Source organism: Martes martes (assembly GCF_963455335.1).
Source record: "Martes martes genome assembly, chromosome: 4".
Taxonomy (NCBI): Eukaryota; Metazoa; Chordata; class Mammalia; order Carnivora; family Mustelidae; genus Martes; species Martes martes.
In genome coordinates this window covers 1,164,543-1,179,510 of record NC_137891.1, presented here as the reverse complement: position 1 = coordinate 1,179,510, position 14,968 = coordinate 1,164,543, and the positions used below count along the sequence as shown (strand labels likewise).

The 14,968-nt window shown below is 55.9% G+C and overlaps 1 protein-coding gene across 1 annotated transcript in view; it reads right to left on the bottom strand.

Moving 5' to 3' along the window:
- Positions 1-14,968, bottom strand: part of ZC3H3 (zinc finger CCCH-type containing 3) — a gene marked incomplete at its 5' end in the record, with an annotated part of 81,918 nt that overhangs the window by 8,265 nt on the left and 58,685 nt on the right. The window contains 4 exon segments of the mRNA XM_080802285.1: positions 9,156-9,287; positions 11,091-11,160; positions 11,268-11,429; positions 11,523-11,565. Of these exon segments, the coding sequence (XP_080658411.1) occupies positions 9,156-9,287; positions 11,091-11,160; positions 11,268-11,429; positions 11,523-11,565 (407 nt within the window).

The following is a 14,968-nucleotide window of genomic DNA, read 5'->3' as shown; positions in this document are numbered from 1 at the left end:
CCTGAAGACACAGAAATGCGGGGCCCCTTCCTCTCCCAGTCAGGGGAGCCCCCAGTGGGAAGTGGCCTGGTGGGAAGTAAGTACCACCCAGCCAGGAGGAGTAGGAAAACCCTTCCTCAGGGGTCTGCGGAGGCCACGCGGGGACCTGGATCTCCACTTGGCAGAGGCAAGACCCCATCTTCACTCCCCCTGCACCTGTGGTGTCACACAAACACCAGCCGAAACAGAAGGTTGGAATAAAATCCAGACCCTCATAATAATACAGTCAAAATGTCCAGGTTTCAATAAAAAGTGACTCATCAGACCAGGAAAAAGTACAGACCTCACACCGAATGGAATTCCAGACAAGCAGCACCTGGTAGCAAGAGGCAGCAGAGACGCGGGAGTTCTTGGACAAAGGTTTTAAAGGAGCACCATAAATGTGTTTATTTTATTTTATTTATTTTTAGGTAATTTTATTTTTAAGTAATCTCTACCCCCACCATGGGGCTCCAACTCACAACCCCAAGATCTGGAGTTTCACACTCGCTCGCTGGGCGCCCCCATAAATGTGTTCCAACAAGCAATTAAAAACACGCTGCAAACGATGAAAGCATACAAAGTCTCAACCAAGAAAAAGAAAATACAAAATAGGACCAAATGGAAATTTTAGAACTGAAAAGTACAGCTGAACTACACTCTGCGTATGGGCTCGACAGCAGGAGGGAGGCCCCACGGAAGGCCTCCGTGCGCTGGAAGACGTAACAACAGACCTTAACCAATCTGACTGCTGGGAGAGAAAGCAGAGTCTCTGACATGGCGAGCCCTTCAAGGGCTGCGGACTGGGAGGAGAAAGAACACGAGACTCACGGCTGAAAATGTCCCCAACTTGCCAAAAAACCACAAGCCTACAGATTCAAGAAGTTGAGGGAACCCAAACAGTAAAAAGCAGAGAAATCCACCAAAAACTGCACCACAGTCAATCTTGTAAAAGCTACAGACAGCCGGAGAGGACACTTCCCCCGTGCGGGGAGAGCTCAGATGCCAGTGGGTTTCTCCTTCTGCACCACCGAGGCCAGAGGAGGGGGTACAACGTGTACAAGTGCCGAAAGGGAAGAACTGCGAGCCCAGAAGCCCGTGTTCAGCAAAGAACTATCCTCCAAGAATGTGGGGAATCCAGACATTCTCACATGAAGGAAAACCACGAGAATTTGTCACCAGCAGACCTGCCCTAAAAAATGGCTCTAGTAAGTTCTCTAAACAGAAAGGAAACAATACGAGACAAAGCCTTGGAACAACAGAAGGCAGACCGAGGTGACAAAACGTGGGTAAACATACCAGACTTTCCTTGAGTCTCCTAAATTATGTTTAATTATTGATGCAAAAAACTGTCAGTGTCTGTTGTGGTTTTAAATGTCTGTGGAAGACATACGTAAGGCAGGTACTGATGGAGAAGGGCATAGGGACACAAAGGAAGGGAAGGTTTCTACATTTCACCTGAACTGGTAAATGAGAACACCAGTGACAAGTTATGGGTGTACAACACAATGCTTAGTACAACCACTAAAAAAGCTATAAAAAGATATACACACACTTGGGGTGCCTGGGTGGTTCAGCGGGTTAAGTCCCTGCCTTCGGCTCAGGTCATGATCTCAGGGTCCTGGGATCGAGCCCCGTGTTGGGCTCTCTGCTAGGCGGGGAGCCTGCTTCCCCCCCTCTCTCTCTGCCTGCCTCTCTGTCTAATTGTGATCTCTCTCTGTCAAAGAAATAAATAAAATCTTTAAAAAAAAAAAAAAGAAAGAAAGATACACTCAATAGCACAGATAAGTCAAAACAAAATTCTAAAATTGTTCCAGTAATGCATAAAAAGACAGAAATGAAAAACAGAAAGAACTAACAAAACACAGAGACTAACAAAAGTCAAATTACAGGCTTAAGCCTTAATACAGCAATAATTACATTAGGTGTAAATGGCCTAAATACATCAATTAAAAGACAAAGATTGACAAAGTAAATTTTAAAACATGACCCAACTATATGCTGTCCACAAGAAAGGTATTTCAAATATAATACGATAGGTAAGCTGAGAGCAAAAAGGATGGAAAAAGTTATGTCAAGCCAACACTGATCAAAAGAGAGCAGAAATGGCCACATTAATACCACACAAAGTGGACCTCAGAATAAAGAGAATTACAGACAGAGAGGTACATTTTATACTGATGGAGGGATCAATCCATCAAGAAGACCTAGCAATCCTAAATTAACATGCACAAAATAAGAGATCTGTGAAATACATGAAGTAAAAACTGATTAATAGGAATGGAGAAAGAAACAAATCTGTAATTACGGGTGGTGACCAATGCCCCCTCACAACAACTGATCCAACAACTAAACAGAAAATTGGCAAGTAAGCAGAAGAACCAAGAAATGTCTTTAACCAGAAAAACCTAATCAACATTTATAAAACACTCCACTTTACTCAATAATACTGAAGGATATATTCTTTTCAAGTGCCCACACAGAACATATACCAAGCATATCCTGGACCATAAAACAAAGACCAAGAAACTTAAAAGAATTAAAATCATACGAAGTATATTCCTCACCATCACAGACTCCAACCAGAAATCAGTGACAGAAAGACAACAAGAAAGTCTCCGAAGACTTGGAAATCAAACGAAAGTCTGTGGATCAAAGAGAAAATCTCAAGGGAGGGTGGGGGGGGGGTCAACAAACAAGCAACCAGAACTAAATGAAAATATATCTCAAAATTTGTAGGACCTAGCTAACGAAATTCATACATGAGGGGAAAATTTTCAAATCAATAGTCTAAACTCCCACCTCAAGACCCTACGGGGGAAAAAGAGCAAAATAAACCCAAAGCAACAAAAAGAAACAGTAATGACTATGAGCAGAAATCAATAAAACCAAAAAGAAAAAAAACCAATAAGAGAAAAAAATCAATGAAACAAAGAGCTGGCCCTTTAAACAGATCAATAATATGGACAAACCTCTAGCAAAACAAACAAAGAAAAAAGATAAAAGTCACAAAGTTTCCAATATCAGGAATGAAACAGAGGTCACGACAGAGCCTGCAGCTGTCAGGAGGATAATTAGGGCACACTTCAAACAACTCTACACATACAATTTTGACAACTTAGATGAGATGGACCAATTCCTACCAAAACTGACTCAAGAAGAAAAAGAAACTCTGGACTAGCACTCTGTCTCTTAGGGGACTGAATCAGTAATCAGACTGACCAATAAACAGAAGCCCAAGACCAGAGGGCTTCGCTAGTGAATTCTACTAAACACGTAGGGAAGAATGAATACCAATTCTCAAATTCTTCCCCAAAACTGCAGAGCAAGGAATCCTTCCTCGCTCCAATCAGCCCAACACCATGTGAGGCTAGCCTTACCCTGACACGAGAACCAGACAAAGATAGTACAAGAAAAGATACCATAGATCAATATCCATCACAAATACAGATGCGAAAATCATCAACAAAATACCAGAAAACTGAATTCAGCAATGGCATTTATTCTTAGGATGCAAGGATATTCAACATCCAAGTATCAACAAACATAACTGTGATTCAAGGCGGGCAGTAGGACGGGCTGGCCACCTTAACAGACTGAAGGGAGAAGAAAACCACACGAGCATCTCAACTGATGCAAAAAAGATCTGACAAAATTCAACACCTTCTGTAATAAAAACACCCAATAAACTAGGACTAGAAAGGGACATTCTCGACAGGATAAAAATCATGTGAGAAGCCCACAGCGAACATCACACTCAACGGTGAATGACTGAAAGCTTTTCCTAAGACAAAGAACAAGACAAGGACGCCCCCTTTTGCCGCTTTGATCCAACACAGTACTAGAAATTCTAGTAAGAGCAATTAGGCTAAATAATTATTTAAAAGATATATAAAATCTTAGTTTAAGGGGCGCCTGGGTGGCTCAGTCATTAAGCATCTGCCTTCGGCTCAGATCATGATCCCAGGGTCCTGGGATCAAGCCCCGCATTGGGCTCCCTGCTCAGTGGGGAGCCTGCTTCTCTCCCTCCCTCTGCAGCTCCCCCTGCTTGTGCTCCCTCTCTCGCTATGTCTCTCTCTGTCAAATAAATAAATAAAATCTTTTAAAAAAATAATTATTTAAATGATATATAAAATCTAAGTTTAAGAGTAAGAAAATTATCTGTTAGTAGATGACATGATCTTATATATTAAAAAACCCTAAAGAACCCACAAAAAGAATTGCTAGAGCTAATATATGCAGCCAGCAAAATTCCAGAATATAAAATCAACACACACACAAAATCAACATATTATTATACACTTTGGAAGAACAATAAAAAAAGGAAATTAAAAAAAGTTCCATTTACAATAACATTAAAAAACTGTAAGATACTCAGGAATAAATTTAGCCAAGGAGGCAAAAGACTTACACACTAAAAACTACAAAACGCGGCTTAAAGAAATTAATGAAGGTCTAAAGGAATGGAAAGACATCCCATGTTCATGGACAGGAAGACTTCCTATATCCAAGACGACAATACCACCCAGAATGACCTACAGATTCAGTGCAATCCCTACCAAAATTTCAAAGGTTCCCACCTTTTTTTAAAAAGAAAAATCCCATCCTAAAACGCATATGGAATCTCCAATGACCTTGAATAGTCAAAATAATCTTTGAAAAGAAAAATAATATTGAGGGATTTATAGTTCCTGATTTCAAAACTTACTGAAAAGCTATTGTAATCAAAATACTTAAGGACAGACGTAGAGACCAGTGGAACAGAACACAGCACCCAGAAACGAACACCCATCTATGGTGAACGGACTTTCCACAAAGGAGCAACGGCCGTTCAGTGGGGGAAGGACAGCCTTCTTAGCTCGTGGTGTTGGGCAAACGGCCCACACGCGGGAGACTGACGCTGGGCCCTCATCTTATACCACATACAAAAACTGACTCAAAATGGGCCAAAGACCTAAGCTTAAGAACTGAAACTATTAAACTCTTATATAAGAAAACACAGGGAGGGACGCCTGGGTGGCTCAGTGGGTTAAGTGGCTGCCTTTGGCTCAGGTCATGATCCCAGCATCCTGGGATCGAGTCCCGCGTCAGGCTCCTTGCTTGGCAGGGAGCCTGCTTCTCCCTCTGCCTCTGCCTGCCTCTCTGCCCGCTTGTGCTCACTCTCGCTCCTCTCTCTCTCTCTGACAAATAAATAAATAAAATCTTTAAAAAAAAAAAAAAAAAAGAAAAGAAAACACAGGGAAAAGCTTTGCTGACCTTGGGTTGGACAAGTATTTCTTGGATATAACAGCCAAAGTACATGCAATAGAAAAAAAAAAAAACAAAAAACCCAGAAAAATTGTACTTAATCCATGAAAAGCTCTCATGCATCAAAGTACACTGTTGAGAGAGTGAAGACAGACCGGGAGGAAAGAGTCTTACATCCTCCTCCAACAGGGGTTTAATTTCTAGAACATATAAGGGAGGGGTGCTTGGGGGGCTCAGTCAGACCTGCCTTTGGTTCAGGTCAAGATCTCAGGGTCCTGGGATCGAGCCCCATGTCAGGCTCCCTGCTCGGCGGGAAGCCTGCTTCTCCCTCTGCCTGCCACTCCCCCCGCTTGTGTGTGTGTGTGTGCGTGCGCACACGCGCGCTCTATCTCTCTCTCCTTTAAAAAAGAAAAGGAAATGGAAAATTTTGCATTATACTTATTTTACCACAATTAAGAAATTTAACAATGTAATATACCAAAAATCATTCTATATACACTTGAACAGGTGAATGGTATGCTATGTGAATTATATCTTAACAAAACTGTTAATAATATCTTAACAAAACTGTTTTTTGGGGTTTTTTAAAAGATTTTATTTAAAAAAAAAAAAGATTTCTTTATTTGAAAGAGAAAGAGAGAGCGCACAGGGGGAGGGGTAGAGGGAGAGAGAAACTCAAGCAGATGCCCCACTGAGCGCAGAGCTTGACATGGGGGCTCGATCTCGCAACCCTGAGATCCTGACCTGAGCTGAAATCAAGAGTCCGACGCTCAAGCGACCCCGCACGCACACAGGCACCCCCTCGGTGAAATCATTACAACAGAGATAAAGCTCGGCGGGCACACACCTTGTTCCACATCGTCAGCTGTCAGGGGACACAAAGGGAAGCTACAGCCAGACTGCCTTGCACCACCAGGGGACTGAGGTCAGCAGGACAGACCCAGGTGCTGGTGAGCACGTGACACCAGGACAGCCTCACCCCACCCCCACCCCCGGCACAGCTCGGTGGCGCGGCCTCATGAGAAAGCAAGCAGGGAGGCCTGCAGCCCCCTTCCCCGGCACCCGGCAATCCCACTCCCAGGCACCCACCCGAGGCAAATGAGCGCCTGTGCTCACGAGGACTCACACAGAAATGTCCACGCAGCCCCGCCCCGGGGACAACCCGAACGTCCACCCACCAACAGATGGACACAACGTGGCCTCCCCACACAGCGGAGCACCACTCGCCAGGGACAGGGGCACAGGCCTGACCTTGACCGCAACGTGGTGACCCTCAAAACCAGGCTAGAGGAGAGAGGGCGGGCAGCAGGGGCTGTGTGTCGCGGGACTCCCACTGTGAGACGTCCAGAAGAGACCAGTGTACGGGGACGGCACGTGGGCCGGCACTGCTGGCGGGGTGGGCACAGGTGGGACTGGCCACAAAGGGACCGGAGGCATGTCTGGGGTGACAGACGTGTTCTAGAGCCGGATGCCGGGGGTCGCTGCACAACTGCCCCCCCGCGGTGGTGAACCAGACGACACAGGAGCGGCGCCTCCATAAAGCCGGGCTCCCTAACACGGGCCCCCGAAGCAGAGAGGGAAGGCGCAGTCTCATGTGCAGTCTGGGGGAGAGGGCCCACTCCGTGGAGGAAGCCCACGTGGGGTCCAACTTCACCCCACAGCCAACTCAACAACAGCTAACACCTGTCCCAGGCCTGCTGCAAAGGCGACAAAGGACGCCTTCCTCGCCACCATCCCCACTGCGACAAGGACTCCCATCAGCCTAATTTTATGGAACAAGAAGCAGAGGCCTGGAGAGGTCAGGTAGCGAGTATGGGGTGGGACAGGGTTGGGCTCGGGTCTGAGCCCCTGGCCCGGGGCCTCTTCTCGGGCCCGCCGCACTGAGGAGGACCGGGCAGGTCTGGGAACAGGACCGCAGGGTGAACACGGATGGACTCTGCCCCCCGAACACAGGAAGGATTTCAGCCGAAGGAAAGACACCACTGCAAGGCCAACAGGTGATGGACACTTGGCCTATGACCTTGAAGCCAAAGGGTGATGCCTGGAGGACACGAGAACTTGTGTGAAGCAGGACAAGGTAGGGGACAGGAAGGGCCGTGGAGCGCTGGACTGCCGGGAGCCTCACCAGCGAGCTGAGTGGCCGCCACAGGCCCTGTGCTGCCATGCGGGGGCCGGGGAGCAGGGAGGCCAGCACCGGCCACGCAGGGAGAGCGCTGGGCTGCAGCAGGGCTGGTGGCTGGGCGCCTGGCTTCAATCTGGAGGCAGCCGTGGACCCTGCACGCACACAGGCATCTCCCAGCCCCGCACGCCGGCGGCCGGCAGCATCGGGTGGGGCTGGAGTGCACTGAGTGCCCGCAGCCAACACGGAGGGCCACGGGGACGTGCGGCAGGAGCCCGGGGCCACAGCCACGCACACGCCTCAATGGGGAGAAACGGGTGCCGCGAAAGAGAAGGGGGCAGGTGAGAATCGTGGGGGCTGTGAAAACTAGCATGGGGTGAGCATGGGGGCCTCTGGAGTCCCCCAGGGTCACCCTCAAACACACACTAGCCAGAGAGGAGACAGCCAGAGCGCAGGCACCTCGGCAGACATCCCTTCCAGGGAGCACGGGGAGCATGGCCCTTGCCGGGATGGTGGTGTCCGAGCTTCAGGCCCCCGAGGTGGAGGACATCCCACGGAAGGACGACCGTCCTTGCCCACGGGTCCTGAGCGGCTGAGGGACGGAGCAGATGCTCCTGAGGGACGGAGAGGAGACTGGCTGGGGGGCCGGGGGTGCGGGGGGCCGGAGCAGCAGGTCCTGCAGCAGTCACGTGGCCCCCACAGAGGGACAGGAGCGGAGATTTCGTCCTGGCCTGAATCGTGGACAGGAAAAGGGAGCGCGTCTCTTTAACAAGCCGTGGCTAACGATTTCACTTGATTCAGTGGAATATTATAAACTCTCTGGGGCCCGTTTGAGGACTTGTACATCAGGCACAAGGCGACGACTCAGCACTTTTTATATTATTTAGAGAATAAAATTAACCCTCGCCGGCCCAGGCTGCTGCGTCCCCTCCCGCCGGATCCGGCCTGCTCAGCGCTTTCCCATATATAATTACACGCCGCCATCCATCATGCCGCGGCCACGCAGCGCCAACACGCCGAAAGGGACGCAGTAAGCACTTCCACTAATAGAAGCAGAACTTAAATACCACTTTGATATTTCCATTTACGTTGGGATATCTTACAATAATCATGCACAGCCTCCGTGGGGGGTCCCACCGCCCCCACCCCCACCCCCACCCCAGCCAGGGCTCTGGTCATCCTTCAAGGTGACCCGCTGGCTCCAGGTCGGGTCCCCAGGTCTGCAGAGCCTGGCCGGGCCCAGCGCCTGGCCTTGTGGCAGGAGGGAGAAGGTGCAGGGAAGGAAGGGGCACGGGCCCCACGTGTGAAATGGGGGGCGTTGTCAGGACCTCAGGCTGTCCCGGCCCCCTGGGGGTCCCCAGGAAGCCCCAGCTCCGGTCTCCCCAGTCCAGACTGCAGGCCCCAGCGCTGATGAGCAGGCTCCCGTCCGGGGGTTCCCAGCCCAGGGTCCCACCACCCCCGCAAGCCCACGTGGGGACGAGGAGGGGCGGCAGAGTCCCCTCCGGAGAGCAGGACAGTAACTCAGAAGGGAAGGCGCCGCTGTGCCCGGCTGCGGGAATTCCCCAGCACGGCAGCATTCCCACGGACAGGCGAGGGCGGCAGGCGGCGTGACGAGCTCGCAGGTGGCCCTCGCGACCTCGTTCCCTAGTTCCCTTTGCAGCAGCCCACTTCCGCCCTTGTCACCCTGGGGTTCTGTGAGCTCCAAGGAAGGCGCCGAGGAGCACGGCTGGCCACCGCTGGGGGCCGCCCGCCACCCGCCAGCACCCCTCACCTTCGCGCCCAGCGGGCAGTAGCCTTTGAGAAAGTCCGTGCAGACCTCCGCCTTCCGGGACACGTAGACGTGGCTGTAGGGACAGTTGCTGTTGCTGCAAATCCCCTTCAGGAAGTAGGAGCACACGGGCATCTGTGGAGGCAGGGGCGGTGCTGAGGGCCGGCAGACCCCACGGCTCCCTGCGGCGCACGGGCCCCGCCTCCTCCAACCCTCCATCAGGAGCCTGCACCTCGCTTTACAGGTAGAACACCCGGATGTGAAGGGCCTGCCTGGGGCTCCAAGGCCCGGGGTGAGCCACACAGAGAACCCTCCCCAAGGGAGAAACGGACACATAGTGCTGGCCAGCAAGAGGGGCCAACAGGAGCCAAGAGCACCCGGGGCCAAGCCAGGTGAGGGCTGCCCACCCCAAAGGCAGACCCCCAGCTTCCCCAGAAGGCAAAGTTGTACGGGCAGGGCACACGTGCCCTCAAGCAGCCCAGCTGAAGACATCCCTGCAGGACGGCTAAGGTCCAGGTGCTCCATTTCCAGGTGGGGCCACGGTGGGACAGGCCAGGAGGAGCAGGGGCTGGAGGCTAAGGGGGAGACAGAGCATAGGGACGCCGGGCAGGGCAACAGCCTACAGGGACTGGAAATTCAGCCGATCTGCCAGCTGCCTGGACACCTGGCAGTGTCCACGGGCTGGCAACCTGATTCCACCCAGGAAACCCTAAGGATGGGCTGTGCTTAGGCAGGAGACGTCACGGGAGCAGCCTGGGGCTGCACGGACCGCAGGCTGGCACCGTGGAGGCGTGGCAGGGGGGCCTGTCTGCAGCGCCCTGGCCACCAGCAGGTGGGCCCGGGGAAGACCGGGGCGGGGGTGGGGGTGGGGTGGACATGGAGCAGGCAGCCTGGGCAGGGCTAGGCAGCCTGGGAGTCCCTGGCCCCGAGACCAAGAGAGAAAGCTGAGGGCCAGCAAGGAGGGCTCTCTGCTCTTGCCCACCCTGACCTCTGTGGTGGCCACTGTGCCAGGCGACTCCTCTCTGGGGCCCCTCCCTGACCATCGGTCAGTCCCCTGGGGGCCTCCCACCTTCCCCAGGCCTGTTACCCCTGCAGGGGCCTCTCTGGGAACTCGCCTCTCCTCCTCTCGCCTGTCAGGCCCGCCCTTCATGCAGCCCACGGCAGCTCCTGGTCCCCGGGGCGGGGGGTCTCCACTATCAGACCTGCCAGGAGCCCCACCAGGGCAGAGGGGAGCCCAGGGCGGGAATGAAGGGAAAGCGAAGAAACAAAGGGCGAGTTAATGTGCAGGAGTTTATTTTTAATTGTCTTTTAACTGCAGCGCACGGGGGAGAAGGGCCGGCCCGTCTGGGGCTGGCACTGGTGCGCCTGCAGACAATTCCCTTAATGTGGCTTTTGATATAGAGCCCAAATTAGCTCTAATAAAAAGGGATAATAAAGCCAACTCTTACACCAAACGGAACTCCTCCTAGCTGTCAGCACGGCCGTTATCGAGAGGAAACTGCATTCTCATTTCAATTAACCTTGTTTGCACCCACCACGTCCACACAAATAACAATAACATTAATTCAGGGCGCGAGAGCGGCGTCCACATTAGACAGCTCAGAATGTGCACCGGCTTCGGAGCCGGAGCTAATGAACCCGAAACTCGACGTGAATTTCCAAATTGCTCACAACAGAGTTTCAAAGCTCTATTAGGGAGAAAAATGCTGATTCTTTTCAAGTTCCTCAAGGGGAAAAGCTGTTGTAGCAGCAGCCTCGGCCGATCCCGCCTCCCTTAACCTTGCCGCGGCCCCGGAGCGGCACGGCCCTGGCTCTGCCCCCTGCGGTGGGCGCCATGTGCAGGGTCCCCCTTGCTCACGGTGGCTGAGGGGGCGGCCCCCTGTCCCCCGCCAGGGAGAATGGGGGCGGGGCTGCGGGAGGCCGTCGGGGGGCGCTCACCTTCTCCTTGGACACGTGGTGGGAGAAGGGGCACGTGCCGTCCGTCTTCTTGCACGTGCCCCGGAGAAACCTGCGCGGAGGGAAGAGGGTTAGCTGCGCCGCGGCAGGCGGGGCAGGGCGGCCCCCGCGGCCCCCCACCCCCTCCCCCCAGGCCCGGGGTGCGGGGACGGAGGGCACCTGGTGCACACGGCCACCTTGTCGGGGTCGTGGATGTAGGGGCAGCGCTGGCCGTGGTGGCACCTGCCGAAGCGGTTGTAGTACATGCAGTACTCGGGCTGCTGCTTCCGCCGCCGCTGCCTCGCCTGCCGCACGATGGCCAGGCTGCGCTGCACGGCCCGGCTGTGGATGGGGACGGAGCTTCATCAGCCTCGGGGGACCCCCACCCCCACCCCACCAACCCAGGAGCCCCGGGCCCAACCCTGGGGGACGTACCTGGCCAGGGAGCGGCTACAGCTGCCGGCAGGGTCCCCGCGGCCTGTGGGCGAAGGGGACGTGTCACGCCAGGCTCTCCCGCTAACCCCCAAGCCGCTCCACACAGCCATCGGGGTGCCCGCTCTTGGCGCACGCACCGCTGCCTGAGGGAGACCGCGTGCCCCCCCCCTTAGCGTGGGGTCGCCCACCCTGCCCAAACCTTGCCAGACCCGACCTGGTGCGGGGCCGCCCAGTCCAGGGACCAGATCTCGCAGCCGACCAGGGGCCTCGCCTCAACACAGGTGGTCCCAGGACTGGCAGGTGCGGGTGGTGGTGGGGGGCTCCCTGCCACCTCCCTCTGCCGGGAGCAGGGCCCAGGGAACTCCCCCTGGCTTCCTAGTGGCGGGGAAGGACTTTTCTGTATTGACAGGGTCATAGGACAGAAACATCACAGTGGGGACGCAGCTGTGGAGCCCAAGGTCCTCGATCCCAGGCTCTCCAGGGAGCCCCGGGCCGCCCTCAGCCTCCACAGGCCCCAGGTAAGCACGTCTGGCCCTGAGGCCCTCACTGGCCACGGCAGGGACCCATTCCTCAAAACCCTAAGCACGAAGACCAACCAAGTCCTCTCTGAGGTCAGACTGTGGCCCAAAGGGGAGCTGTTCAGGAAATGACCAGAGGTGACAAGAAGGAAGCAGGTGACAGGACGCCCACAGCCAGGGCGGCTGGGTCGGGGGGGGGCTAGGGCAGCAGGGGACAAGGAGCAGGTGGGCCATGCCTGTCCTGCCTGAGAAGCGGGAGGGAGTCCAGACTAACGTACACCCTCCTGCCTCCCTTTCAGGCTCGAGGTCACCGCCCTCCAGGGCCAAGACGGGCAGGTCGGGGCCAGAGGCTGCTCAGATGGCCACACGGGCCGGAGGTTCGTGTCTCTCTCTCTCTCTCTCTCTCTCTCTCACACACACACACACACACACACACACACACACGAACGTTTTCAGACCAGATTCAGTTTCCCACAGCAGCTGCTGAAACAGATCTGCTGGTAAGAGGCAGAAGTGACATCACTCAGGAATTCTAGGGACCTGAGGCAATGACAAAGCATCCCAGGCTTAAAAAGGGATGTCCCCAAGCTGCCTGGCCCTGAGCCGCCCCCATCCGAGTTGCATGGCAGGCCCAGGCAGGTGGCCCTCCTGCCACGTGGAGGCCCCTCCCTTGACCTCCCCAGGATGACCTTTGCCAGGACCCAGGCAGCTCAGTGCCCTCTCCTGAGTTCCAGACTTGGTCACACAAGCATTCCGACACTTTCTGAGGCCCGTCCATGTCCAAGCTCCCCTACGCCCCAGGCTGGACCTCCAGGCACTCCTCTCCGTATCTACTAGCCTGCCGTCAAGCCCTCTCCTGGCTGCCACCCTCTGGCCAGTGTCCGCCCCTCTGAGGCTCCGTGTCCTCAAGCTGGGGGGGGGGGGGTCTCCAGGACTGAGCAGCGAGACCCCCAGTGGGAAGGAGGTGCTCTGGCCAGTGGCCCTGGCCCAGGCTCAGGCCAGGGGTTTTTTTGGTGCAGGGGGTGGGGGAGTGGGCGGGGAAGGAGCTGGGCCGCCCCAGGCCGCAGTGACATCCTGGCTCCCAAGCGGGGAATACTGATTGGGGGTTCACACCGGAGGCCGGCCCAGGGGGCACGCGGTGCCGCACACCGGACAGCCCGCGATTGACAGTGTCATCGGATCGTGGCAGAGAGCACGGCTACTCGGGCTGTCATCCAGCCGCTGTGGCGCCATGTGCTCCCGCCAGGGACCGCTGTCAACATGTGTCTGCCTGTCGGACTTGGGCCCCCAGGCCTGGCCTCTGAGGGGGCGGGGCAGGGCGGGGCGGGTTTACTCCCTTTGACGCCAGGGTTCGCTCTTAAAAAATGCTGGTGTCGGGCTCACAGTGGGAGGCAGCCATCCGCCCGGGGTGGTGCAGTGTTAAAAAATGCACATAAAGTAGCTGGCTGGGAAGGAGGCCGCGGGTGCTGAGGGGTGCTACAGGGCTCAGCTGAAAACCCTCGGCGGGCCGGAGAGCTTGCGCTTGCGCTGCCCCGGGATCTTCCCAAAATAGATACCGTGCGCTCTGCTCGGCGGCCCCACCCCGCCAGTCCCCACCAGGAAGCGCCTCACCCTTCCCAGGCTGGGGAGCCCCATGCAGGGGCTCTGGGGTCAGAGGGAGTGGCCAGGCAGGGCTGCAGCCCCACACACCCCTGCGGGACTCACCCTTCCCAGGAAATCATGGGAAGGGCAGGGGGAGCCCCAGGAAGAGGCACTGGTAAGGGAGGGAGGCAGCAGAGTGGGGCCGTGGCCACCTGGCTGGGGGGTCTCTCTTGAGCCCTCTCACGCCGTCCTGGGTGGCTTCTCAGCACACAGGGCGGGGTCAGCAGGTCACGCGGGAGGAGATGAGGCACAGGGGCCGGTGGCCTGCCCAGGGGGGTGTGGCGGCCAGTGAGCAGCGGGGACTACAGACCCGCCTCGCTCGGGGACCCGGGAGCCAACCATGCAGCCTGGACCGGGGAGGGGCTCTGGCGATGGACGCGGGACTTCTGCTCCACTGGAGGGACCCCGACGACACCCCACCAGGAGCATGAGCCAAGCCCACACCTGGGCGCCCCTGGGGAGAGGTCACAGGGTCAGGCCCTTTGGCGGGGCAGACCCTGGACCCTGGGGAGGAGGGTGTGGACAAGGCTCTGCACTTCTCTCCCTGACACCCCCCTCCCCATGGCCCGGGGGCCCCACGCAAGGGCTGACACCACCCCACAGAAGCCCCGCAGCGCAGCCGGGAGCAGCCTGGAGGAAAAGCCAGGAGGAGAGGGGGGCGGGCTGTACCCTCCCGCCAGAAGTCCAAGTTCTGCTGACACCAAAGGAGAAAAATGTATTCCTTTAATTACTATTGGTCTAAGGAGGCCGCTGGTCAGTGGGCGCTCCTGCAGCTGGGAACACCCCACCGCCCTCACAGCAACGAGGCGGCCCCCACATAGGGGTCTGGGCAGCTGGAGCTGCAGGTGGCCCCCCAAGTTGGCCCCCGCACTGTCCCCTAGCAGCCGACCCGGAGTGGGGCCTCCTGGGAAGCCGCCTGGCCCTGGAGGCCTCTGTCATCCCTGCACGGCTCCCTGTGCGGCCCTGAGGCCCGGAGGCTGGGGAAGGCGGGGCTGGAGGCCAGGCGAGGCCACACTTCACAGGAGGGGAAGGCGCGACTGCACGGAGTTCAGGCAGGGAGCGGGCTAGGCGAGGCGTCCTCCCCGGGGAGACATGGGACAGCTGCTGGCTCAGGTGCCGAGAGGCCAGCGCCGCAGAGGGAGGCAGCAGCCCACAGCCACTCCACCGCCTCGCCTGTACCCTCCCCTCAAGCAGCCGCCGAGCGGGTCAAACCTGCCTCTTCCTGACTCCGGGCACCTCTCCTCCCACTATGGACTTCAGGCGCCAGCCCCAACCCCAAAGGCGCAT